The 27770-nt window shown below is 44.0% G+C and overlaps 1 protein-coding gene across 2 annotated transcripts in view; it reads left to right on the top strand.

Annotated features, from left to right (window-relative positions):
• Window positions 1-4791: 4791 nt before the first annotated feature.
• PIEZO2 (piezo type mechanosensitive ion channel component 2) overlaps window positions 4792-27770 on the top strand; it is a 330086-nt gene continuing 307107 nt past the window's right edge. For both annotated transcript variants that reach the window (XM_075416483.1, XM_075416482.1), the window contains exon 1: window positions 4792-4930. In XM_075416483.1, the coding sequence (XP_075272598.1) occupies window positions 4867-4930 (64 nt within the window). In that variant the 5' untranslated portion in view covers window positions 4792-4866. The remainder of the gene's footprint in view (window positions 4931-27770) is intronic.

Here is a 27770-nt window from a genome sequence, read left to right as displayed (position 1 = left end):
CAGTTCAGTCAGCAGCTCTGTTTTGTTAGTACCCTGCACTAACCACTAGACAATTCCCTTTTTCTAATCACTCATTATGAATGCTGCTCCTAAGAATTAATTTCTGATATATGTGGAAGCATTCAGTCGTCAAGAACAGATTTCCTTTCTAATTGCATCTACAGTTAGCAACACTTAAGAGACACCATTTGGATTCTGCCAGGTTCAATGTCCTACAAAATGTGACTAAACTAGAACTGCTTAAGTACGCAACAGACCTCTCCTATTGGGTTTTACATTATTCTCAGGTGAAGATAATAATGTTTTGATGCTTCCTAATCAACCAGATTGTGAAAACCAGCAGAAAATGACCACAAATCAACAAGGGTTTCTATCAGTATTTACCGTGCAAGAAAAAAATTCTACACAGACCCTGTGACACGAATGGTGAAAATAAATGAAGATTAACAAAGGCTAGGAGGGGAAAAAACCCAGACCTTTAGTAATGCATCTGATTTTAGAAAGTTTTCTGCGAACCTTGTGCCCAGTTCTAACTCAGCTGAAATGAGTGATGAAATTATGGATTAACAAATGGGAGATAAATCAAGTGTGGGGGAAATTTGGAGGCTGCTTGGAGACTTTCCTGCTCTGCTGGGGCAGCCAAACATTTCTAAGGATGTCTACTCAGCATACATTTGAGGGGAATGAATTTCTTTACTGTAAGGCAAGACAAGCTCATCATTTAAGAGGATAAAATAGTTACTGACTACTGCTGGTACTGTGGAGTCAAACTGACTCTGACCCAAAAATCAGTTTGAACTGGTTTTTTTAACTTTTCTTGAACCAGAACTGAACTTGAACGTTATTTTGAAGTTTAGCCGACTTTACGCTAGAAGTGAACAGTAACAGCTTCAGTCACAGCTGAACGTGAACTAAGCTGAAAACCTTGACTCCTGGTGGGCTGCTGTAGGTTGTTCCCCCGGCTGCTGACAGGGCTGAGCAAGAGGAGGACTTCCAGAATAGGTAAGAGGAGCAGAATGTTTTCTTGTAGTCTTAGGGAGCATGGATCAAGAGACATAACACGCCAGTTAATCATCACTGTAAATGTTAAAGCCATTTCCTTCCCCGCAGGTCCCCAAAGCAGGACTCTCATATTGTAAGAATAACAAATATAAACCAGCTTTGTACAGCAGTGATTGCCTTGAAAAGGCTTCAGTAACTTCTTGGGCCTCTCAACGGGACTTCATGCCTTGCCGCTTCTTTGTATAGGGGAGTTTTATTTCTTGAGCTAGTTTAGCACTCATTTATGGAGCTCACCAACTGTATGGATTGTGTAGGCATCTGTATATACACATATATGTGTAGGCATATATATACATATCTATATGTAGGCATATATATGTGCGTGTAGATATATATTTACCCCCACACAAGCCCTTGTTTATGTTATCCTGAGTCTGTGGATGTTAGAACAATGCCACGAGTTCATGATTCAAACAGCTAAACAAATAACATCGCTGAGGCAATTAGAAGATGTTTCTGAACAACGCTATTTTGGACAGTCAGCTCAACACAGTTAATTTCAATTAGCAGTTCTCACTGATTATGTTCTACCTGATAGAATTGGTGATGCGGTATATTCTGGACTCTTTTTCTCCCGGTAACTCTCTTGGGCTCTGAACTCTATTAACTGCAACTGATTTTGCATATTGGGTGAAGCAGGGACAATGTTTTTCCAAAATTCTCCCAAGTTATTGCTACAGGAGAAGCAGCAAGGTGAGGTGGAGCAAATCTCTTCACAGCTGAAGTTTGTTGTTTTATTCTTCCCTCTCTTCATTAAGGCTCCTCAGTTTCCCTGCTGCTAAAATGTTTTCACATGAGGTGAGTGTTACACACCTGGTTGTGAGGGTCTGAGATCCTGGTAGTTGAAAAGAAGGGAAAGAAATGCTGGTAGGCAATGAGATCGCCGCGTCCACTGTGAGCACGTTTACTGTACGTTGCAAGGCTCACACAGTGTGGCTTGCAGAGGGGGAAAAAGAAAAACTGTCTGGCCCACAATGTGCTTTCACTAAGTTGTATGCCCTTAGGCAAGAATATATGTTTATATACATTTATATTTGAATATAAAGCCCTCCTGCTTTATATTCAAATTGCTTTTCATGTCACTTGCAAAACTGGTCTCAGCTAAATCAACTCCCGGCTATCCTCTAGACGTGGTTCTCTATTATGCACATGTAATTCAAGAGACATTTCCCCATTAATTCAGTTTCTCTTTCTGAGTTACATATTTTAGTCAGAGCCCTCTGCTTTATTGCTTCCACGCTGGCTAGCTGCGCTCCTCCAGTTTCCAGGCTAATGCATTTACTGTTCCCGTCACCAGCTGACCTGTGGAAGGTGTACACGACTCCTGGTAAGGCTCCACACGGTTTTCTGTGCTCCTTACTGCTGCAGAGGTACAGTCGGACGATGGATGTGATACCCGTAACCATCGGCTTTTCAGGGTGTCAGATGCCTCGCTGTTCTCTCCGTATTACGTGTGTGCACGCAGCTGACTGCCGGCAGCCGTGGGGAGGAGATGCTGTCGTTTACCCGAAAGACTTTTTAGCCAAAAGGTGGCACTGCGGCCGCACAGATTTTGCAGCAGATGAACAGTCTGGCAGAAGGCAACGAGGCACTCCATAAGTGTATTTTAACTCCGCTTTTCGTACATTTTGAACGGTAAGCATTGCAAACTGCCTAATTATTTCCCAAACATTAGCATAATATCATTGCTTCAGGAAGCAAACAAATTGATAACTGCACTACAAAAGTAATAAATACTTCATCCTGGCTTTAGCGAATCTGCACGACTGAATAAAAAAACCCCAATCGGTATCTGAAAACGTGCTGCCGAAGCGCAGGGACGGGTCCAGCTGTGCACGTATCCGAGGCACGCAGAATCCTCCTGTTTGCTTTGTAGCCTCTGAGGGAAGGAGAGCTTCCTCAGTAACTTTGAGTTCCTGAGGCGGATCCCATGGTCTTAAAACAACGCTGGGGTTGACGTTTCCCATGGGCTGATCAGGTGCTTCTGCGGCAGGTGAAGCGCTGCTTGATCCCAGTGTCTCACCAGCGATGGACATCATTGCTGGGTGTCTTCACGAAGCCCGGTGGGCACAGAAACCTGCGCCAGGAGACCGAGAATCAAACACCCGGGCTCGGCTCACTGTCAAGCCGCACCAGGCCTGAGCGCGGGAAGGCAGGGAATGGTGTTCCCGCACCGTGCCCTGACGCTGAGTTTCGGCGTCGCATTCGTCCCGCCGGGATGGGGCTGCGTGTCAATCTCTGTTAGCGCAGACGGATGATACGGTTCAACTCCACGCACACGCTCACGTCCGCGTGTGAAATAACAGAACCTCTTCCAGGGAGGCTTCGGCTCTTTGTCACACGGATCTGTCGCGACAGGGGTCCCTCGTGACGCGGGTCCTTTTCATGCACCCGTCAGGCACATTGATTAGCCTCTGCAGTTGAATTTTCTTGGCTTTCCTGAGCGTTTTCATACATGTAAGTCTGGAATTCTTTACTTTCCCAATGTGCTAGTATCAGAGTTAGGCCTGTTACACAGTATTTGAATGGCTGAATAACAGCCGTTATTCATAAACCAAAAACTAAGACATCCACACTGTTCAACACATTGTTTGAACCCCTGAAACGCAAAGGTTTTCCTGGTTTCTTCAAAAGTCCCTTTGTATTTTCCCGTGAGTTACACTCACACTTGCGAACAGTTTTCTCTGCAACGAGGATATGAAAACATTATTTTGAACAAAAAGCATGGGACAGCAAAGGATGCTGAAGTAATTCTAAGGGTCAAGAAGCCAGGATGTGAAGAGCAAATCTAAAGCTTCTTCAGTTTGAAGCAAGACTGGATGAGGCCCTTCGCCAAGACGAAGCCCTGAGAATCTACGCGAAGGACGGCAGGGTCACTGCTCCCTCTGCCTCCTGCGCCGGGCCTGGCACGCGAGCGAAGCGCGGTCTCCAGCAGTGCCCCCGCGACCAGGACGCCCCGTCTACACCCACCCCGTCTAAACCCGCCTCGTCTCAGCGGGAGGGATTGCAGTCTACTGCCGCAGATTAAAGGGAATTTTACTTGTATGAATAATAGCTTTAATAACTTTCACCGCTCTTCCGACCCCAGTGATCAGGTTTGTTCAGCAGAGGCACAGGGATGCGCCGGCGGAACCCCGAAACCGCCCCTGTAAGCCCGCAGCGCTCTCTGACCGCGTTTCAGAGGGCAACAAAAGCTTCCCAGAAAAGCCGAACAACGCTCCAGCTGCCGCAGAGCTGGGGAGCAAAACCGCGACAACAATTTAAGTGAAAAATAAATTTAGGGGGGGGGGGAAAAAATCAAGTAAAACAAGCAAAAAAAAACAGTAAAAAGAGCGCCCCCGAACCAACACAAACAGAAGGGTTAGGGAAAAGTGTGAAGTTTCAGGTGCGGACGGGGGGTGGGTGGGGGGGGTGGGTAGCGCAGGGGCAGGCAGCGCGCGGCTGGGTGGGGCGCGGCGTGGGCTGGCGGCGGAGGGGCCCGCGCCGTCGGGGAGGGGAGGGGAAGGGGAAGGGGGAGGGGAAGGGGGGGGCGCTCCGCTCCGCGCTGCCGGGGGAGGGCGGTGGGGGGAGCCCCGAGGGGGCGGGCGTGTGCGCGCCCCGGGCCGGGGGCGCGGCGCTGGTTGCGTGGGCTGCCGCCGGGATGCGGCGCGGCTGAGGCGAGGCGAGGCGGGGCCGGGCCGGGCCGGGCCGGGCGATGCTCCGTCGCCGCGGTGGCCCCGCGCACGGGCGGACATAGGGAGCGGCGGTGGCGCGCAGAGAGGGACGGCTCCCCGGCCAGCCGGCCGCGACCCCCGCCCCGCCGCGATGGCCACCGAGGTGGTGTGCGGGCTGACGTTCCGGCTGCTCCTGCCCATGTGCCTGACTGCCGGTACGTCCGTCCGTCCGTCCGTCGGGACCGGCCTCGCTGCCCGCCGGGCCGGGGGGATGCTCCGCTCTCCTTCCTCGCGGCTGCTCCCGCGCTGTTTTCCCAAGAAACTTTAAACCCCGCAGCTCGTCCCTTATTTCTTAAATGATTCGTTGCGGTTATTATTTATTATTATTATTATTCGGTTTTTGTTGCTGCCCGCCCGGGGGTGCGGGGCTCGTGCGTGCGGCGGGGCTCCGCTCGGGGCGGCGGCACCGGCTGCGCGGGGACGTGCGGGGCTCCGTGGCTTCTCGGCTCGGCGGGAGTTGCGGCGGGGTCCTGCGCTCCGCGTCCCCCCGCGTCCCCGGGCCAGGCGTGAGGGTGAGGAGGGTCCTGGCCCTTGGTTAGGGCTGCGGGGGTGCTGCGCGAAGGCGGGGAGCGACGGTCTTCCAGAGAGAGCAGCTCTCTGGTTCGCGGAGGTTTTTCGGGGAGGGAGATTATTCTTATTTTGAGGGAGAGAAATTTCAGCTTATTAAATCGCGTTGCTTAGCAGGCAGCCATCCGCGAGGCGAATTATTTTTGGACGGAGAACTGCGGTGTCCGGCGGCGGGTGGGCACGTTAACGCCAACCCGTGCCCCCCGCGCAGTTTGACAGCAGACCCCCGAACAAGCAGCGATCGCCCGTTAGCTCGGCAGGACGAGGAGCTCGCCGCCGTGGCGGGGCGGCTCGGCCCCGCGGGGCTGGGGGGGGGACACAACACAGCGGCGGCCGGGGACGGTGCCCGCCGCCCGCACGGCGCGGGAAGAGACCCCTCGGCGGCCGGCCCCGGGGCCGCGCATCCTCCGCGGGCGGCCGAGCGGGGCCCGGCCCCACCGTGCGCGGCCCCGCCACGGGGCTCGCGGACCCGTCCCGGCCACCGACAGCCCCTTCCCCGCCGCAGCGAGGGGGCTGTCGGGGCTGTCTCACACCCCCGGCGGTGCCCAGGGCTTTGCCCTTGGCGAGCCCATGGTGGCCCGGCCAGCGCCCCTCGGTCTCGGCGTCTTCCCCCGCACTCCCTCGCCCCAGGCACCCCCCGCTGCCTCCCCGTTCTCCTCCGGGAAGGCGGACACGGGCCCCGTTTTCAGCCCCGCTGGAGGCGTGCGGGACCCGAGCGGCTCCCCGGTGCCTCCCGGTGCGCGGCCCCGCTTGCTTCCCCGGACTGGCAGTGGAAACGCACTTTCCCCCCCCCCCCCCCCCCCCCATCGCTTTGCTCGAGGCGGTGTGGTGGGCGCTGTGAGCGGGGTTGTACGAAGGGTGGGATGCAGGCAGCTTTCCAGCCCACCGCCAGCACCTGCGCTTGCTTTCTGCGCTTTCCAAAGCCCGTGGGCCCCCTGCTTGGTGGCCACCACTGAGGCTGGGGAGGCCATGGTTCCCCAGGCCCACGGCAGCAGGTGAGGGGCCCCCATCCTTCTTTGAGGCCATCCCTGTGTGACTGGGTGTCAGTGCCTTGGTGGCTGGCAAGAGGGACCACGGTGTGTGGAGGAGCTCAGTGGTGGTGGACGGGGCGGGCAGAGGAGCTGAGTGGTGGTGGATGGGGCAGGTGGCCGGTTGCCCTCAAGGCCAAAGGGTGGTGGTACCGGGCAGGTCTTTCAGTGCCAGGGCTGGGCACAGGGCACCTGCCATTTGAAACCTGTTGGGCCCTGTCGTATTTTCTTTTATGGAAGATGGTTGGGTTATGGATGAGGATGAATTTGCTGGAAGGACATGTGGGAAGAAGGAAAGATTCTAGAAGATAAGTTGTGTTCAGGTGGAATTTGTTGGTACTACTCCTAATAAAGTAATATCTAGCTGTGATAGTAAAATAGCGGAGGTAGTGTTCTCTCAGGTGCTCACTCTGCTTCTTGCCAAACTCTTTCTGTACCAACACAAATTCAGATAAAATTGTTTTGCTGTCCTGGTTCCTGATATTTAGTCATGCAGAGGTACTTTCACATTGCAGTAATACCTCCACAGATGAGAACTGATGTTGTCACAAATTGCTTATGTTTGTAAATCTTGTTCATCTGAAAATTAATCGAAATATAAAACCTGAAGGAGGGACTTCCCGTCTGCAGTATGAAAAACAAATCCCACTGCGGAGCTTTTGGTTTTGGAGCTGGTGATCTTGTTCAGAGAGAGGAATCGGTAAATGGACAAACAACTTCACCCTTACCTTGGTTTACTGTGGGTGTTACTCTATTCCCCTTTAGAAGCTGTGAGCGGAGTCCTCACCAGGGTAGTTCAGCCTGCTTCACTGCTCCACGTTTCTTGCATCTGCACCTGAGTTATGCCTGAGCCAATGCTCTTCTCCTTTCCAAAGCATCAAGGAAGTGTTTCGTGGGCTTCTGGAAAAAGGCTTTTTAGAGTTCATATAGCAGAGTGGTGTTTTTTACGGTGAGGTTACATCCGCAGCTGAAAAGCTGCCACAAGGACTCGCTGTGCAGAGTGATGCCTTGTGTCTCCTACCCCTGTCTGGGCAGTAACCGTGTCCGACTGTGCCAAAAGGGTGGAAATACAGAGTTTTTCTTTTGGTTCAGGATCCATGCGGGTGTGATTTTAAAATGATAGATTACTGTAGTGTCTTACCGCGGTATAATTTGCATTTCTGCTTCTAAGAGTAGAAAGTAACAAGCTTGGAAAACCCTGATGAGGTGTGTGGACGGCAATAGCAGCTGTGGCAAACTTGTTAAAAATAACATCTGCTAAGCCGAAAAATGATTCTTTAAATACTTTAAAAATAGTTAATGCTTTAAATCCTTATTACTTTAAATAGTTTATTTTAAAAGTAAGCAAAATTAAATACTAATACTAGTTATCTGTGCTGGTATGAAATACTTTCCAAGCATTGATTAATAACATGTAATTGAGGAAACACAATTCATAATAAGAATTTTTTAAGATCGGCTCTGTAGCACTGAAGAGTGTCGTCTTGTGCATGTATCCATTTAAACCTGAAGAACGACACGTCTTGAGTCAACTGAAGACAGGAAATTTAAGGTGCAAAATGACAGACTTTGGAGATTGAAAAGCTGAATGTAAGCTTGTGACTTCACAGTTGATCCACCATTGTGTTATTTTCATGATGAAATCTTATATTCCGTTTGATGTGAACCTACAGTTTAAACGATAACTCACAGTAATGTGAAACTTCCTTGCAAATGAAGTACTGTGTTCTGTAAGAAGACAGAGCATTGTGTCTGTTGTTGGTTCTTTTTCTTTTTTTTTTTTGTGAGATTAGTGCAATGTGATACTTTCCTGTATCTTAGTACTACAATGCTGAGAAAACAAATAATAAAATGGATGAGAGGGAGCTTTTGGCACTGGTGGTGGGAAGTGGGCTGTGTGTGTTTTCTTTATTAAGGCTTGAGCCTTGGCCTAAACCTGACTTTTTTTGTTACTCCTATGAACTTGAAACATGAAAAACGTGATTTGTCTCTCTCTGAAGTAAGGCATCAGAACAATCTATTCCTAATTGCTTTATTTGGTTTACAAAGACTTGAACCACAAAGTTGTGGTTTACATCACTTGATAATTTTTAATTATTCTACTTCCAATTGTTTCACTTCACACACAATTCATTCGTTTTCTTTTAAGCAAAATATTATTATTTTCAAATAGGGTGCTGGGGAAAAGAATGCTTAGAGAGAACCGCTTTCTGTGGGTTTTGACTGATGCTGCTGGATTACGTGTTATCAGCAAATCAGCTTCGGTGAGCTGGCTGCCTGGCCCAGGCACTTCCCAGAAGCTGCACTTGCTTTCTGAACTTTTGAATTTTGACCCAGATGAAGTAGGAACTATAGGAGCTTCTAGAAAGTTGGCTTTTTTTTGAGGAGGTGAGCACAGGTATCAGCGTTTGGTAAGTGGTGGCAAGTAAAAACAAAATACTTCAGAGTTTTTATAGGTGATAGAGTTCAGGTATTAGTTGGAAGTTTTTGCTTGTTTCTTCAAGCCAAATCTTTGAACTCCTGGTAAATAGTGGGAATTGCTTTTATTCCTCCTTTCCGTGACCATGATTCATCAGAGTGGTATTGAATGAATCAGAATGATCATCTCTTCAGGATATAAACGATGCGTTACTACTTTTTAAAGCATACACAGTATTTTTAAAAATGCATATATTCAGGTGTTGGGAGCGCCTCAGTGGGACTGAGGTCATTGTTCTGCCTTGGAGGAAAAGGTAGACTCCAGCATGCTTGGGTGCTCTGTGTCTTTTATCCCCAAATGAACAAGTATTGATGAAAACTTTGGAGGGGAAATATCTGCATTGCTGCATTAGCAGGTACTAAAATACTGTTAAAATTATGTGTTTTAAGGAGTATTTCAGAATCCAGTACCTCCTTATATGTTCTGATGCTTTGACTTATTACTGTCCGCATTTTCTACAGATAGATTAAATTGGACAACTCTGCAATACTAAGGCAAGTTCGTGGAGGCAGTGAACCACGCCCTGCTTGGGTTATCGTTTTTTGGGTACTTGTCATTGATTTCACTGGAGGTGGCTGTTTAAAAATGAGGATACAATATGACATTGTGTTGCACTTTTCAGGAGACTGAAGGATTTTTATGTGCCAGTCTGTACAGGTGGTATTAAGTCAAGGTGATGACAAAGCAATTTGTGATGCAGGACTGTGCAGACCAGAGGGTAATTTGCGTAGTGATGTATGTGATAGTATATACATATGAATGTGTGTGTACACATTCGTATGTAAAAATGCTGACATATTTTTCAAGTTAATTTCACATAGTTAGCAAGAGTGCTGCTTGTTATGCTTTAAAATTGTCCAGTTACTGAAAAAAAAAAAGGACAAAGAACAATCAAACTGAAGATATTTTTTTTTGTCATTATGGTGGCACTGGGGAATATTTTTTATGATGTACTGAGAAGAGTGATAGGGAACAGTACGAGAGAGATTCACATAGACTTCCCGTTACATTTTAAACTCTGCTGTTGTCCCAGAACACTCATAAAAATGTTAGTCACAATAACAAAAAGTCTAGGAACCCCTTCATGAGTAGCATGCTGAAAAAAAAAAATGAACTAAGATGCCTGTTTGCACAAGAGATCTCAAAATGGCTGTTAGGTTTCCTTCCCCTCTTCAAACGTTTTGGAAATTTATCTGTCTTCTTTTATTAAAGGAAGTTTTGCTATTTGCCCTCTTCAGTGGGAGCAGGTGAAAGGTGTCAAGGAGAAGAAATATATACAGCCTGGCAGGAGCGATGTTTTCCAGGCTTGTAGACACAGAGCTAGATTTTCTTGTGCACAAAATGCAAATGTCATTTAAATCTCTGCGGCTTCCATCTTAGGTCCATTAAGATCCAGGGAAAAGTGTTTTGGGGAGAGCAGGGAGGCAGCAATCGCCCACAAGCACAGAGCTTGCTCTCTTCTGTAACAACCATCTCATGTTGACTGCATCTGCTTCCCCCTAGCACGCAGGCTGGGAAAGTCTGTTTAAAGATGCACCCCACAAAAAATGGGAATAAAACCTCTCTCCTTGAGTTCTTAACACCTCTGCTTATTTATCCTAAACGTTCTGTGAAGTAGTTTGGATCCGCTTAGTGGTTAAGATGAGATAAAACCCAAACCTATAAATTTGCAGGGCTGAGGGGTTGCCTGGTAGGTGACTTAATCTACAGACAGTATTGAATGTGGGAATGGAAATCAGTGGGAGGCAGCTGACTGGGAGAGAGTTACATGGAGAAAGTGGACGACTTTTCTGTGACTTGTAGGAACTGGAAAGCATTTGAATCCTGTATTGGTAGCAGTGGAGCTCATGGGTATCAGTTGCAAATAGTGTCATGCGTGGAATTCCCTCTCTATCTTTTAAACTGCAGGTACAACACCGAGCTGTATTCTGTTTATTTTAATCAGAGCAGTCGGATCATAGAATGAAATGACAGAACTGTGTGCATTTTGGGAAGAGGTAACTCATCGTCTTGGGGATGTTTCTGAGGGAGCTCAAGGAAGAGAATGGTACTGTTACTGCACTTGTACATGTGTAACCAAGGTGCTCTTCCATTTCAGGTAATTTGTTAAAAGTCCAAAAATGTGTGAGACAAAAATTGTAAGACAGCAGGCTGGGGGCGATGGAGTGCAACAGTTTTAACTACTGAAGGACTGAAAGAATTCCATGGTGCAGCTGTACCGGCATGTTTGTTGGAGTAGCAGAGTTGCAAAGGCTGGCAAAAGCAGACCAACTTCGGAATGGTTGGCACTGCTAACAAGATTCTTGGAAGGGAATATTGTCAAATGGGTCCTATCTTGGAGGGACTTCAAATGATGCGCTCCTTCATAACAGTAAAACCTTTTTCACATGTGTGTAAAGCTGCTGGATGTTTATGCTCCAGCTTCTCTTTGCTCCATCTCTTTTCTGCTTCTCTTTTCACATTGAAATGATAGCCTTTGTGAAGCTGAAGCATCTTATTTGGAGGATAACCTTTCACTTGAAAAACATCAGTAATGACTTTCTCCTCTTGGACTGCAGCACTCTAAGAAACACGCTGTTTGAGGCTGTTTGCTTTCTATCTTGAAGAATGATGGTAGCAAGGGCTAATTAGTGAAAAAGTCTGTGTAGTCAAGTAGATTGTACAAGCCTTTGTAATATCTTTAGGCAGTTCTAAAGATACTCCAAGTACCTCTTGGTAAGCTAGTAAAATGCTTTGGTTTTGTGGGTTGTTTTTTTTTTGGTCCCCCATGCTACAGCAGATTGGTTAATATTTGTTACTAAATCAATCCAAATTTGTTTTCTAGGGTATAAGTTTTCTGTAACATTACTTTTCTGGTGATCACCGGTCTTCATGCTGTCATCTTGACAGATCTCTGAAGCTAAGCAGGTCAGAAGTTGGCAGCATGCAGAGAAGTTTTCAGAAAAAGTGCAGGTGTTGCTGGCAGGAATACGAATGACGGAGTCCTCTGATTCTTGTACTCAGAGAAATTGGTATACTGGGGGTTTCTTTGGTAGATAAAGCAGCTTAAGATTTTGAATATTTTTAAAAAAAGTATACAAGTTGAATTATATATCATATTTATTTTGGTGCGTTTTTTAGAAGTGTATCCTTTGATGCATTGCGTTCAGGATGTGGTTGAATTAATGTACTTCTCCTCTTCTCCCTGAAGAGTCTTACCTGTCCATTTGCCGTCTCAAGTAGGCAGTTGTAAAACCTGAATGTCACATTAAGGTTGCTATTCCATATCTTAATTTCTTTTATATCTTTAATTCCAAGCTGCGGTGTGAGCTTTGATAATATCCTGTAGCAATGAATTCCATGGGTGAACTCTGCTGTGAATAAAAAGGAGTACTCTTTAATCCATTTTCAGTTTGTTGCTTTAGTAAATAATCCTTTGGATGGGAAAAAGTATGTATAATCACTTAAATCAACAACAGTCTAGTGTTCTATTTACTCTAACACTTTAGAATAACATTTGCAAGGCATAAAATCAACCGTTAAGATTAACTGTAGAAATTAACAGCTCCGAGTGTCCTAACAGTTGTCCAGTTCTGAAGAGAAAGGGATGAGGATTATGTAACTCTGCTCTCCCCTTGTAAGTAAATAGTTTTAAGATGCTATACTTTGACAATTTGGATCACTGGAGAGTGCAGCGTAACATGTCTTCTCTGGGCTAGTTCATGTAGTCTTCAGTCTGGAAGCTCTTTTGGAAATGAAGCAAAACCTAAAGAAGTGAGTCTGTGTGTTTGTGAGTGATACACTAATCACTCCCTTTTTGGCAAAATATTATAAAGCACAGCATTGCAGACATTACATACTCTGTCTACTGTTTCCAAGACACTAATTTGTTAATGTAGCTTGACAGAACCATAAGTTAAAACTGAAGTATTTGCGTGGCATTAGAGTGAGGGTCAATCCCGCCCCTTGTTCAGAAGGTGCACGGGAGACTTTCCCAATAAGGAAAATTGTTTCCTTAACAGATAAGGAGGTGTGTTCTGGATTTTCCCTGTGCTGCAGGATACGCAAACCCTGCATGGGTGAAGAGATGCTAAAGAAGTGCTGTCATTTCCCTAGTCATGCTAACACCATTCAATAAACTGTATGTGGATAGATTTTTGGTAAAATGTATGCTATTAGGGAAATTAGCTCTTGGGTAATTTGAGGAATTTTTGTAAGGCCTCTTGCTAGCAGTCATGTATTCCGAGTTGCAAGTATTTGCTTAGCCTTCAACTTCAGTTTAGATTTTGTTGAATGCAGATAGAGGTTGCAATGGTTCAGAAAGGAACGATCAGTGAAACATATTGGATAGTCAGCACACCCCTCGTATCTGAAAATAACCCTTTCTCCAAATTGATAAATCTCCAACTGTAAAACGTGAGGCTGATTACAGCATTATGTATCACAGATATTGTTGATTTGCTTGTCTAGGAAATCACCTGCTGACCTCTAGCAAGTCAGTGCAGTGATATTTACTCTGAATTTCGTTTTGAGACATGCCCATATGTTGGAAAATCTCTGGAACATGCAGAGTGTTTGCATAGTGGCTGCACCTGTCTGCGTTGTGTTTTTCTTCCCTTGTTACACTTGCGGCTTTTTATCACATCTTTCAGAAGAGCAGTTTCCTGGTCCCTGAGAGTAGATTAATTCATAAGCCCAAGGCAAGTGAGGGAGATTTGTCTCCACAAATCCTGATTTATGTAGAAAACTTTTACTGCCATAAATAAATATTAGCTCATGTCATTTTGTTGGCCTACTTCTGTGAGAGTATTGTTAGACAGTATTCATAGCTGTAATGTGATTGCTAAAACGTGTTTCGATTCATTGGTCCTTCGCTCAATGCTTAGAATTTTAAAGACCTGTCCTATTACATTCATTAATAACGCTACCTTTTTTTTTTTTTTTTTTACGAAGATGCATGTGTACATCCACTTCTACAAGATGAAAAGAAACTACATGTTTTAACCTTTTGAAACTTTGTCAGAGACCAGATCACTTTCAGGGACATTTATATTGCAGGGCATCTTTTTAGAAGGAGCGCACTTTCAGTTGCAAGCACAGAATTACAATTACATTCTACATTTTTGCAGGAGTCATCGATTACATCAGTGTTGTTGTTGATGGCAACAGTTGCATGTTTCTGTGTAGAAATTCGTAGAGAAATATTTATACCTTGCTTTAGTGCTAGATTATAAAATTGCTTTCTTCATGTTGTAGTGCTGTGGGTCAAAGAAATTCTGTTGTGACACATTCGCCACCAGCCAGAGAAGCTGCGTGATCTTTTGATTCTTCCTCTTCCTTCTTTCTTCTCTAGACATTTAACACCTGTCAAATTAATGTTTAATTTGGAGAAAAAGATCTGTGAAGTATGACTCGTGTCTCTTATTTGTTAGCTACATGCTAGGCATGTATATTTGCTGTATAGTGCTATGTAAAGAATAAATAACATTTCCATGGCTTATTTTCTCTAAATTGAAAGGAAATCGATAAACAGTTGTTTGTTTGTTTTTGTTTTTTAAAGATTGGGTAAAATGACATCAATCTGTTCTTAAAAACAACGTTTCTGGTAAAGAGAATGAAGTTTAGGTCTTTCTTCCATCATTTCAATGTACAATTGAACAGAAAAAATCCCAGTGTGGTACTGTGCCTGTCTCTTTGTGAAAATATGTTTCAGCTGGAAAGATTGTAATCTCCACGGTTCACAGAATCACAGAATCACAGAATCACAGAATAGTAGGGGTTGGAAGGGACCTCTGTGGGTCATCTAGTCCAACCCCCCTGCCGAAGCAGGGTCACCTACAGCAGGCTGCACAGGATCTTGTCCAGGCGGGTCTTGAATATCTCCAGAGAAGGAGACTCCACAACCTCCCTGGGCAGCCTGTTCCAGTGCTCCGTCACCCTCAGAGGGAAGAAGTTCCTCCTCATGTTCAGACGGAACTTCCTGTGCCTCAGTTTGTGCCCATTGCCCCTTGTCCTGTCACTGGGCACCGCTGAAAAGAGCTTGGCCCCATCCTCCTGACACCCACCCTTCAGATATTTGTAGGCATTTATAAGGTCCCCTCGCAGCCTTCTCTTCTTCAGGCTGAACAAGCCCAGTTCCCTCAACCTCTCCTCGTAGTGGAGATGCTCCAGTCCCCTCACCATCCTTGTAGCCCTCCGCTGGACTCTCTCCAGTAGCTCTTCATCCTTCTTGAACTGGGGAGCCCAGAACTGGACACAGTACTCCAGATGAGGCCTCACCAGGGCAGTGTAGAGGGGAAGGAGAACCTCCCTTGACCTGCTGGCCACACTCTTCTTGATGCACCCCAGGATTCCATTGGCTTTCTTGGCAGCCAGGGCACACTGCTGGCTCATGGTTAACCTGTCGTCCACCAGGACACCCAGGTCCCTCTCCGCAGAGCTGCTCTCCAGCAGGTCCACTCCAAGCCTGTACTGATGCATGGGGTTGTTCCTCCCCAGGTGCAGGACCCTGCACTTGCCTTTGTTGAACCTCATCAGGTTCCTCTCTGCCCAGCTTTCCAGCCTATCCAGGTCACGCTGAATGGCAGCACAGCCTTCTGGTGTATCTACCACACCTCCCAGTCTGGTGTCGTCAGCAAACTTGCTCAGGGTACATTCTAACTCTTCATCCAGGTCGTTGATGAAGAAGTTAAACAAGACTGGGCCCAGTACTGACCCCTGAGGGACACCACTTGTCACCAGCCTCCAACTAGACTCAGCGCCGCTGATGACAACCCTCTGAGTTCTGCCATTCAGCCAGTTTTGAATGCACTTCACCGACCACTCATCCAGCCCACACTTCCTGAGCTTCCCTAGGAGGATATCATGGGAGACTGTGTCGAAAGCCTTGCTGAAGTCAAGGTAGATAACATCCACGGCTCTCCCTTTGTCTACCCAGCCAGTCATGCCATCGTAGAAAGCTATCAGATTGGTCAGGCATGATTTCCCCTTGGTGAATCCATGCTGACTACTCCTGATAACCTTCTTTTCTTCCACTTGCTTGATGATGGCCTCCAGGATAAGCTGCTCCATAACCTTTCCCGGGATGGAGGTGAGGCTGACCGGCCTGTAGTTCGCTGGGTCCTCCTTCTTGCCTTTTTTGAAGATTGGAGTGACATTGGCCTTTCTCCAGTCCTCGGGCACCTCTCCTGTCCTCCAGGACCTCTCAAAGATGATGGAGAGTGGCTCAGCAATGACATCCGCCAGCTCCCTCAGCACTCGTGGGTGCATTCCATCGGGGCCCATGGATTTGTGGACATCCAGATCGCTTAAGCGATCCCTCACACAGTCCTCCTCGACCAAGGGAAAGTCGTCCTCTTTGTAGGCTTCTTCTCTTACCTCCGGGGCCTGGGATTCCTGAGGGCCAGTCTTAGCACTGAAGACTGAAGCAAAGAAGGCATTCATTAGCTCTGCCTTCTCCGCATCCTCCGTCACCAGGACACCCGCCTCATTCAGCAGCAGCCCCACGTTGTCCCTAGCCTTCCTTTTGCTGCTGATGTAGTTGAAGTTCATTCTTTTCACTATGTTTCTTCTTATAAACCTGTATATAGACTTTGATGTTGCATTTTCTCTCATCTTGTTGGTTTTCCTCCTGAAGTCTGTTCAGGTCTCTTCTAACAGAACAGAACAAAAGCCTCTGCTGTCGTTTTAAAGATGCTTTATTAATAATTTTCATACATTTGCTGATTAAGAGAACTTTGGGATTTACTTCTGTGACAAATGAGCTTCTCCTTGCCTGATGTGACACATCTTTCTTTTCCTAGGCTTTCATGTGCTTCTCACCATATGGTACATTGGTCAGGACCTTTGATCTTTGTTCGGCAATAATGTACGTGTCCATATCACTATAAAAATGCATTTCCCTTCTTGCTCCCGAGGAGGGACCTGTCGTTTCCGTGGGGTGGAGTTGTGTTTGAAAGTCTTGCTTATATGAGCCTACTGCTGTGCTTGTTAGCATGGCGGATTGTACAGCTCAGCTCACAGCTTCACTGTTTCTTGCTCTCAGATGAAGCAACCCTCATATTCCCTAAGACAGACCACAGAAAACACAATGAATGGAGGGCAAAAACCTAGATGGCCACACAAGCTGTGTCTGCTCTGTACCACACAAGCCTTAAATTTACTGCCAGCTCCTTTTGAAATAAACCAAATAATTGACTTAATCTCCTTGTTTAACGGCTGGTTGCTCTTAACAGTGGGCCCTGCAATGTTCAGAAGGATTAGCATTCAGTGACGTTTATTTTCCATCACTCCTCTTCAAGTGATGCCTTTGTCATGAGAGAAGTCCTAAGTCTGACCAAATTGACCCTATTTTACGCTTCCTCAACCAGTACAACTTTTCTCCCCAAGTTAAAATTTTTTGATTTGTTTGACTTTGAAACACAATGTCTATGTGTATACTCTGAGGCAAAATACAATACCAGACATACTATGTATATATACAATTTTATTGATATAATGTATCTTAAAATACCCTTCTTCAGTGTTTAACCTGTCAGTCATTTGTTCTTATTGCACTGAGTCAATAAACTCAATCATCATGCCTAATAGTGTACACAAACATGAAAACTTGTTTCTCACAGCTTTTCATCGTCATTTGCAAATACAGCATCACAGATGCTCAAAGACCTTTACAAATATGTTTCTTCTTAATTTACTGAAAGCAAAGGTAAACATACTCTTTTTACATGTGTTTGTAGCGGATCCTTGCAGTTTGCTATATCACTGTGCTTTTAAACAAAAATTGCTCTTAGATACAATAAACTTATATGAAATAAGGCACTGTCAAGGCACTGTCAACCTCTGGCAGCCTCAGTAAATCATTCCTGATATCTACATTTTTATTGTAGCATGCAGACATACTGAGGCGTGTAAGGCAACCCCACTGGGCCATTTTCAGGGTCTAGAGATGAGGGTTAACCTAATCATTGAACAGTTTTACCTCTTCCTGTGGAGAAGTCCATATTAAAATGTTGAAAAAAAAGTAATACATAAATCTTGTTTCTTACAACTTGGCTGCCCAGTGATGAGCTATACTGGCAATAGTAAGGAAATGGTAGGTCCCAAATGGTCATAATGTGCCCCAGAGGATGAAGCAGTTGGAATTGCTAGAATTGCAGAAGAAGGATATCGGGTTATTTCCTGCCTGTATTCACCGTTACTGTGTTTTGTTTGGGGGAATTCTGTTTGTTTCTTTCCCCTGTGGAAGAAGCTGTTGCCCCTGAAATGGAAAAGTAGCATGATTATTCCAACACTACACAATATTGCAAACTGGAAGGAGCAAGAAAATCTCATTACCAGAGTATCCTGCTTGTATAATTAATGCATTTTAGTAGTTGTTGAAATACACTGAAATAAGAATGTAGCAGTTGTTTAAAAAAACCCGAAAAGGGTCAGATAGCTAAGTCACTGAAATCAGCATCTGTTTTGAGAAGAAAGAATAATGTTCTCCTATGGGGTGAGTAATTCCATAGTTACTCAGTTTAGGTTTCTCACACATGCTTTTGAAGCAGTTGAGATTGGCCGCTCCCCCACAAGGTTTCTGGGGTGATGACAAGGTGGACCCTGGGCTGTCTCTGTGTTTCCCTCTTCATAGCGTTCCAGGCTGGAATGAACGTCAGGAGGTATCTTCTCCAATCTCCAGCTCACTGCAATACTGAATTTAAACATGGTTGCTCGGGGCTTTTTCTTGTTGAGTTTTGAAAGTCTCTGAGAATGGAGCTCTACAACCTCTTCCAGTGCTTAGCTAGCTTCACAGTGATTGGGGTTCCACCCCCTGCCCCCCCCCTTACATCCTCCCAACTTCAGTTTGTGGTCATTGTCTGTCAGTGCACACCTTTGTAAAGAGCCTGGCTTTGTCTTTACTATGACCTCTCCTGAGGTGTTGGGGAGCTACTGTGAGGTGCCCCCGAAGCCGTCTTGGCTTGGAGCTGAACGAGCCCTGGTCCTGCAGTCTCTCTTCACGGGGCTTTAAGCTCCAGCCCTGACCGTCTTGGGGGCCCTCCCTAGACTTGTTAAAGTTTATCAACATATTTGCTGTCCTGAGAGGGTCCAAAATTGCATTTCGTACTCCAGATGTGGTTTAGTAAGGGCTGAGTAAAGAGGAATAATCACTTCCCTTGGCTATGCTGCTGTTGTTACAGCCCACTAACTTACATTGAATGTCACAGGGGAAATCCGATCGAAAACTTCTTCACCTTGTTTGAGTGTGAGTAACAGAAAGTAGACATTGACCATTTTTTATTGTTCCTTAAAAGAAAAAAAACAACCCCAGAACTTCTAAACTGGGATCACGGGACCATAAGTAAAAATAAATTTATGTTGGATAATGTGTCTGAACAGTCAGTATTGGTACCCACGCAGAACTTGTAAGAATTTTTCTGTCTTATTTTTTATTTAAGGACCAAAGTATTTAGTCTTTACAGTAAATTCTGTGCTCTCTCTTCTTACAGGAAAGTAGATGCCTAAGTATGTTTCTCAAGATGTCTTGGTCATGGCTTTTGGGTTTTGGTTTTAAACTGTACAGGAGCGGGTCTTGGAAATCCTGCTGTGAGGAATTGTTTCTTCACTCTTTTTCTAAACTCACTGATACCTCAAATCTCAGAGAGTCCGGTTTTCCATTCTTGGTTTGAAAAATAAATAAATAAACCACAGCCACTTGCTGTGCCTTAACACATACAGTATGCATCCGAAGGCTCAAAAAGGTTGAACTTGCGTTTCTCAGCTGGAAGTGCTGATTATTAATGAATGTTATTCTGTAACAGTGGCACAGTCATCTGTCCCTGACTTGCAATGAACGGAATGATGAATTAAGAGAAGACCTACACCATCTCTTCTCAATTCCAAGAACTGTCCAATGCTGGCATTCTCTAAGGGGCTAACTAGCAAGTAAATTATTGGCATTATTTTCCCAGCAATCACGCACACGTACTTGAACGTTTTTAATTAGTCAGTATTTCTTGTTATTCTGTAAATCACTGACAGCTAGTTTGTTTTAAAACCGCAGGAAAAATTCAGTTCTGAATGTTTCTGCATTGCATTCTTTTCTCCTAGATGTCCTCCATCTCATGTAGTATTGACAAATTACTTTTAGCAGTAGTTATTTTACTGTTGGGTTACAATTTTGAAGCAAGAATTGGAAAAGCTGGCTTATGTTTTGGATGTATGAAACACTTGGTGCTAGTCATTCACAGAATCTGTTGTACTGGGTTTTGTGGATCCAGCAGAATGAATGGTTTCCAAATTTTTGCCTGAAAACTGCAAGATTTATGTATTTCTTTGACTGCAGTGTTTAGTTAACTGTGCTGCCTTTAGAGGGTCAACCCACTGTATATCGGAAATTCTCTTCCCTAACCTCTTTCATTCTACCAGAAGCCCTGGAGAAGCTGGAGTTTAACCGCATGAAAAGCTGAAATGTTCATTGCGTGTAGCGTAGCTAGCATCTGTTGCAGAAAAGGCAAGTTACTGGTATCAGAAGTTACATGCAACTACTGTTTTTTCTCCTGTTCTGTACATGTCTGCTCTTAAGTAAGAGATGATTTCAGCATGGAAAACAATAACTGCTGTGGTATACTTGTAGCTGCCCAGGTGACTTTTCTGAGGGCTAGTTATGCTGTTAACTGTTGTGATTGTGGGAGATGTCCTTGTATCTTCCTGTAGCTTTTTTAATTTTCTGCATCTGTTTCTCCTTCCCTTCTTTGAAAGATTACCACCACCCCCCATGCAACACCACAAATAAAATATATACTGTGTCATCTGAGCATATCATTGCAGAAGCATCACACTCAATTATTCTTTTCATTTGGTTGCCTAATTTGGCATCCATTGCTCAAACTGGTGTTTTATTGTGAGACCACCTTCTTTTCTAAATGTAAAACATATAAAAGATGTATTTATATGTACAGGGAACTATCAAGATAATGCGTGTTTTAAAAAGTGGTTTTGAAATATTAGTAACTTTAGAGTTTCATAAAGATTGTATATCCACAATGTTGAAATATTTCTGATACTCTAGCAAGTAGTGTGTGTACCTTTCCTAGCATATGCGAGTAGAAAAATTGCTGAAGAAGTTGCGCCTGACTCTCAGAATTGACAGACTCCATGTAATTTACTGAATCGTGCTTGCCTGGGGATACCCATGCTTTTTGCAGATTGGACCTGATGTTTCCTGTTTGCATCTTGCGTCTGTGCAGGAGGAGCGAGTCAAATCTTGCATAGATGGGGAGAAGGAGCATGCTGCAAAATAGCATTTTACAAACTTGTAAATCAAGGTAAACATGCTGGTTTCACATATAACACCTTTTTTTTTCTTGAAGTGGTGCTTTTGAACCATTTTTTTTCTTGAAGTGGTACATGTGCTCAGGTAATTCGTTCTGTTAGCAACATTTTACTAGAATTGATACAGTTTTATTCTTTGACATGTTATTGTTGGTAGCTAGGATTGGTGCACATTGGTTACGTAATTGATTTTAAAACATCACCTTTCAGATCAGCAGATTCTTTAATGCATGATACAAATGGCTTTTTTAAATTTTATTTTTTTTAAAAAGTAATGATTCTCTAGGCTGTTGTCCAAGAACAAGTGCTGCCAATGCCAGAAGGTTACTCAGAAGGGCCAGTGTCTTCATTCCATGAATTAGATAACGTATAACACGCTGTCTGATCTTAACAAAGTTAAGTAAATCAGAGGAAGATGTAAAACAGAATTAGAGACTGCTGTTGCTGTGTTATGTAACTTAAGGTAACTAATCATTAGCTTGTCATTCCCTTAATTAATTAAAAGGTACGTTTGTATCTAATTAGATTGGTCCTTATACTCAAAATTAGAAATAACTGAGATTCAGCCTCAAAGTCAGCAGTAGCAGTCTGTGGTTAGTGTAAGACCGCAAAAGATGTCAATAAATTAATGATGTCATGGGTATGCACAAACAGCGGAGAAAAAGACATCAGGAATGCAGTCTTGGGCACAAGAGAAGGAAGGTGCCTTTTAAGAAGTGGTTAATCAGAACTACAGGAGAAGATATTAGCAATGTGTTTCACAAAGCTCTAGTTAGCACATTAGAGTGAAGTTGTTTATTTCATGTTGTTTTTTATCAAAATCCTGGTAGAAAACACTGCCCTTCAAGGACCACTGCCACAGGCTGTAACATCATTGTCTCTCCTCACGAACAAGTAAAAAAAAAGATTCCTTAGGCTGGCAGAGTATAGTAGCCTTTGCTGCTAGCCTTTTTTCCTTCTTCTTTTTTATTTTTTTAGCTGTTCCTGTCTGGTTGTATCCAGAATAATACATTCAGGGCCCTCAGGGATGAGTGTTCCAAACAAAAACACAAGTAAATTGCCTCTGTCATTTAATATCCTCTTTTGCACTTTCCTTTATGTGCTTTTGTTGGTAACCGTGCTAAGATTGCATCTTTCATTGCAGTTCGCCCCAGTTCCCTGTCTGTCAGTTTAGTGTTATAGTATAATTAAGCTAATTATATCTTTAGATTGCTTCTAAAAGATCAGTTACTAATAAGGTACAAGTAACATAATAAAAAGTGTTATAGGATAGAAGAGAATAGAATCATTTAGGTTGGAAAAGACGTTTAAGATCATCGAATCCAGCCATTGACCTAATACTGCCAAGTCCAACGCTAAACCATGTCCCTAAGCGCCACATCTACACTTCTCTCAAATGCCTCCAGGGATGGTGACTCAACCACTTCCTTGGCCAGTCTGCTCCGGTGCTTGATAACCCTTTAAGTGAAGAAATTTTTCCTAGTGTCCAATCTAAACCTACCCTGGGCACAACTAGAGACTGTTTCCTCTTGTCCTATGACTTGCTGCTTGGGAGAAGAGACCAACACCTGCCTCACTACAGCCTCCTTTCAGGTAGTTGTAGAGACTGATAAGGTCTCCCCTCAGCCTCCTTTTCTCCAGACTAAACAGCCCCAGCTCCCTCTGCTGCTTGTTCTCTAGTCTCTTCACCAGCTGTGGTGTTCTTCTTTGGACATTCTTCAGCACCTCAGTGTCCTTCTTGTAGTTAGGAGCCCAGAACTGAACACAGGATTTGAGGTGCGGCCTGCCCAGTGCTGAGTAGAGGGGGATGATCACTTCCCCAGTCCTGCTGCCCACACTATTCCTGATGCAAATGGCCTTGACCTTGTAGCATTTGAATCTTTGTATCTTGCATTGATTTCTTGTCAGTTTTGAGTGGTCAGCATCCCACAGTGACCATCTGTCTTCTTTTTTAGGAAATAACATTAGTCAAATATAGAATGGGTAGTGCTACCTGAACTGTCTTATAATTTGAAAATAATTATAGCAAAGATGCAATAAGACTGGTTTCTTTGAGTCAGAATGACTGAAAGTGGTAATATCAAAAAACTATATCCTAATAATTTAAATGATGCTTCTGTAAAAGAAATTGGAATCCTTTGCCATTATTTAACAGTTGGGGGAAAAGGTCAGACTTAGCCCCAAATGTGTCTCTTAGGTATGTGATAGAGTTCTGGTAACTTGGAAAGTAGTTAACTTTCAATGCACCCTGTCAAATCTGAAACTGAGGTTATGACCAAAACAAAAATCATCTGAGAAAACTGTATGAATTGTGAATATTAATTATGATATAATGTTAACAATTTAATTAAGGTATGCAGTTCATTAGATACCAGTAAGACACATGACTAAGACTGAGTACTATGATATGTATCACATTTTTTGCTGGCTTCCTAGAAGTGGAAATGGAAGGATTTAACATTCAAAGGGTCTCTCTGCATGTGTTAGCAAATCCAAAGTCCTTGTGAAAGAGCTAGCTGGCTAAGAGAAGATGAAACACGCTAATAAAAATTGGAGATTAAAAATTATGAGAAATTAAAAACTGTAAGAATAAATATGTTCACAATGATGTGAGAGAGATAAATTTGTTGTGGTTAAATCAGAAAAGGTGTGAAAGCTGTTTGCACAGTTCAGAGCATGACTGGCACTGTTGAAAACATCCGCTGGGTTGAGGGTCCAAGGCAGCTACGGCACATGCAGAAAATAACTGTGTGCTTGGTCAGATGCCTACTTCATCTTTCACTGGTACTCAGCGTCAGCGGACGTAGCGTCTGCACGCTCTGCTAGTGCCTGCTAACGTGTAGTGTGACCATTAACCTGGAGAGCAGAGTGTGTTTCTTTCTGAAGATCTATCTCTCAGCAACTTGTGAATTATTTTGTTGGTTAAAATGTTTCAGAAGGGTTTTTGGTTTGTTTGTTTTTCCTGCAGTGCTTGTGGAAACATAACCAGATAAACTGCCTGGTTTATTGGCTGGAGTGATGATTGCACTGCTTCCCCTAGAAAGAGCAAAACTTTGCAGAGGGAAGTCCAGTTACATCTTTTGTGCAGTAGTAGTGGAATAACTTGCTGATCATGTTGTTTTCATGGCATTACTGAATTCCTTAATGTGTAGGGAAGTAAGCTGGATTTCAAAAACATGAGACTGCAGATGTACCTAGTTTTACTACATAGAATCATAGAATAGTTTGGGTTGGAAGGGACCTTAAAGATCACCTAGTGCCAACGCCTGCTAGACCTTCTGTGCTAAATGCTATACATCCGTAGCAGAGGTATAGATAAATGTTTGCTCCAGTACTAGAATTGTTAGGTAGAAGAGTTTTACCCTGCGTTATCCTCCTAGGTGGCATTAGAGAGAAAGGGTGTGGAAATCCTGTCTCTGAAACAAGAGTGGGGTAGCAGAATATTAAAATTCAGGTCTAGTGGTGGGAATGGATTTCTTTTTTACATAACCAGAGGATGTGTGAACACACAGAGGAGGCATTTGGAAGTATATTTAAAGTACCTGGTGGGTGAAATTAAACTCTTTCAGCTAAAGGTAAACAGATTTCCTTAGTCCCCAGTAAACTACTGGATTATTTTGTTCAGTTGCACGAGGATACGGGTATTTTCTATCCTTCTAGTGCCATTATGCATTGGCTGATCTTTCTGTTTATGTAACAAAATTTATTTAATAATTTTGGCAACAATGAGGAAACATAATTACTCCACTTTGCCTGAAGAGATTGACTGAGCAGGACAGGTGCCTGCTGCCACGTGGCCAGTTTGCTGTGGTGGATGTTGGTGAACATGTTCATGAACAGTGAAGTGTCCCGTACTTAAAGAAGTATTAGACATGATTTTCCTTGCTATTAATGTATACAGAAGTTAATCATATTTATGTATGTGTAGCATTTTTTCTTTGGGAGGCTCTTGTGAAGAATCAAGATGGAGCACTGTACCAAGATGAACTGAGGTGGATGACTGTTGTTTTGGACAGATTTCAGCACAATAAATACTCATCTGAAGCTGTAGCTTTGTTGGTGTTTTGCCTTTCCCCTTTAGAAACCACATGCCCTTGTGTGGGAGCTGGTCTGCTTCTGAGCTTGCCATTTTTCTGAAAGAGTGAGCCATGGCTTATAGGGATTGTGTTGGTGTGATTCCAAAAAAAGTCACCTTCATTGGAAGCAAATTGAGTTACATTTGGAGAAATACAAATGGAGTGTAATTTACTGACCTACTGAATGTCACAGGAGAGAATCATTAATGAGGAAGATAATTATGTAATAATGTGATCGTAATGAGATCATGTGTTTCAGAGTATTTTAAGCCTATTTTATGAAGGATTTGAAGGCAGGCAGATAAGGGTAGCTAACCGAAGAATAAGAAAGAAGGCAAATGCAGTATGAAAGCTGAGAGTACAGAGAATGGAAAAAAGGAAGATGTTAGTAGAGTGAGAGATGGGGTAGGAGGTGTTGGTAGAAAAGAGCAAAGAAATCACTGGCCAGTGGTTTTTGTTTGTTTTTTTTTGGAGAAAAAACAAGTAGCTGGGTTCAAACAGATGAATGATATTTGGAAGCAGGCTAGGAAGATGAAGAAGGCAGCCAACTAGGCCAGATGGGAGACCGATAATAAAAACAGCAAATAACACTGTCAGTAGAAAGTGTTTTAGTAATTGTGGCTAGCAAGAATGTGTGAATCCTAGAAAAGACAGGGAAGGAAGTGATAGGACTTCTGTAAAAGACTGAATGTAGTGGAAGGGATGCAGAAATATTTGGGCTTGTTTTTCGATTTCAGCGAGTGAAGGGTGTTACTGTGGAGGTAATGATCTGGTTTTGTGACTTACATGAGACTCTAGTACAGTTCAGAGTAATGTGATTTTCCCAGAGATGACTGAAACTGTGGAAGGATCCGTGGTAAATATTCTTAACTGTTGGAACATAGCTGAGGTACAGACCCAGCTACTTTGGGAAGCAACTGATTCTGGCTTGCATTTAAAAAACAAAAAATGGAAAAAACCCAAACACACAAACAACAAAAAAGGTGTCTATCATGCTAGTGTGTTTTTTGTTTCATCCTAAATTATTCCTAAATATGGTTTCCGTCCTTGTTCCTGCTCTTCCCTCCATCGTGTGTCCTTCTTTCGGCTCCGTGGTCCATGGAGATCTCTGGGATGCTCAGTGGTCTGCATTCCTCACCCTCCCTGGTATGTGATGTCTCCATGATGACTGGAGGAAAATGAAGTAATGGCTATGACAGTCTGGGACTGGCATCTCAAAATTTGATCAAAGTAGTGGTGTGAGTTGCTATGGGAGAGGTGACTTTAAAAAGCAAAGTAGAGCAGCTGCCTGACTCAGTGCCTTGTGCTTCCAATGTTGGGCTGGATGCGGTCCCTGAGACATGGTCCCAGCATTGCATGCGGTGGGGTGGCTGTGGGCTGGGGGGCTGTCACCAGCAAGGATGGTGGTCTCTCAGCAGGTGCAGGGTCTTGATGTCCAGGGCCGAGCACTTGTGGAGATGATGCATGTGGCCATCAGCTTAGCAGAGATGGGGGCTTGCTGTCCCAGCGCACAGAGCCTCCCCCGGCTCTCCAGCTGCAGCCCTAGGGTCCTTGGGGCTACTGGTGTGTGACTCAGGGAGGCAACCCCTGCTGCATCCTCACTGGCAAGAGTTCCTGGCTCCTCCACCTCCCTGTTCCTCAGTCATCACTCACACACAGCGCCCGCTCAAGTTGTCACAGTTTGCTGCTTAGTGCAGTGGTGATCTGTCCCGTTCTTCTGTCTTAACTGTGTTTCACAGTGAGCCCAAGGTTGCTGGGTGCAGTGAGCGAGCTCTGAATTAGGCATTCAGCCAGTGTCAAATACATTCTCGTTTTGTGAGTCAGGGGCTCCCTGGTTCGTTAAAAACATGGCCAGTCTTATCAGCCGCAGGCCGCCAGTAATGGTGTTCGGTGGTTTGCTTGCCCAGGGAAGAGTCTGCTCAGTTTTGTCTTATGTCTTTGAATTGTATTTTATTTTTTGATTTAAGAGAAGTATGCTTTTTCTTATGCTTTGCAACAACTTCAAAAAGCAAAACAACGTCGTGGCCACATGGAGATACTTATTATAAATTAACTACATTCTTCTACGTTTCAGGAAATTTGATTTTTCTTGGGAACATTATTTTAGTCATCTCGTGTCTCACTGGGTTATGACCTTATTGTACTAGCGCAGCAATTAGGTCTTTAAGTTTCTTCTTCCAGGACATGTAAAAATAATTAAGTGGTGCTGTCATACACTAACTGAAAGGATTCATGCAAGCGCATTTGTTCTGTGTTTCATTTCGTATCACTGGATCAACTTAAATTAAATAAAATTCATTACATGCCTGAAACATCAATCTTTATAGATTTTTTTTAAATTTGGAAATTAATGTATTGACATTTACCTTTTTTTGTTCAGAGAGAGAAAAGTTGCTTGTTTCTCGAGTCTTCTGTTTCACTAACTGTCTGGGTGTCTCATTATGAGGATTCTTTAATAGTATTTCAAAACAGTAACTTGCCTAGTTTTTAAAAATATGAATATTTTATGTAAAACTTGAAGGTCGATTTGTTTCAGTGATCTCAGGGAGGG

The sequence above is a fragment of the Opisthocomus hoazin genome, chromosome 3, assembly GCF_030867145.1.
Source record: "Opisthocomus hoazin isolate bOpiHoa1 chromosome 3, bOpiHoa1.hap1, whole genome shotgun sequence".
NCBI lineage: Eukaryota > Metazoa > Chordata > Aves > Opisthocomiformes > Opisthocomidae > Opisthocomus > Opisthocomus hoazin.
The sequence above is the reverse complement of the archived record's forward strand: the minus strand, read 5'-3'. Positions and strand labels throughout refer to the sequence as shown.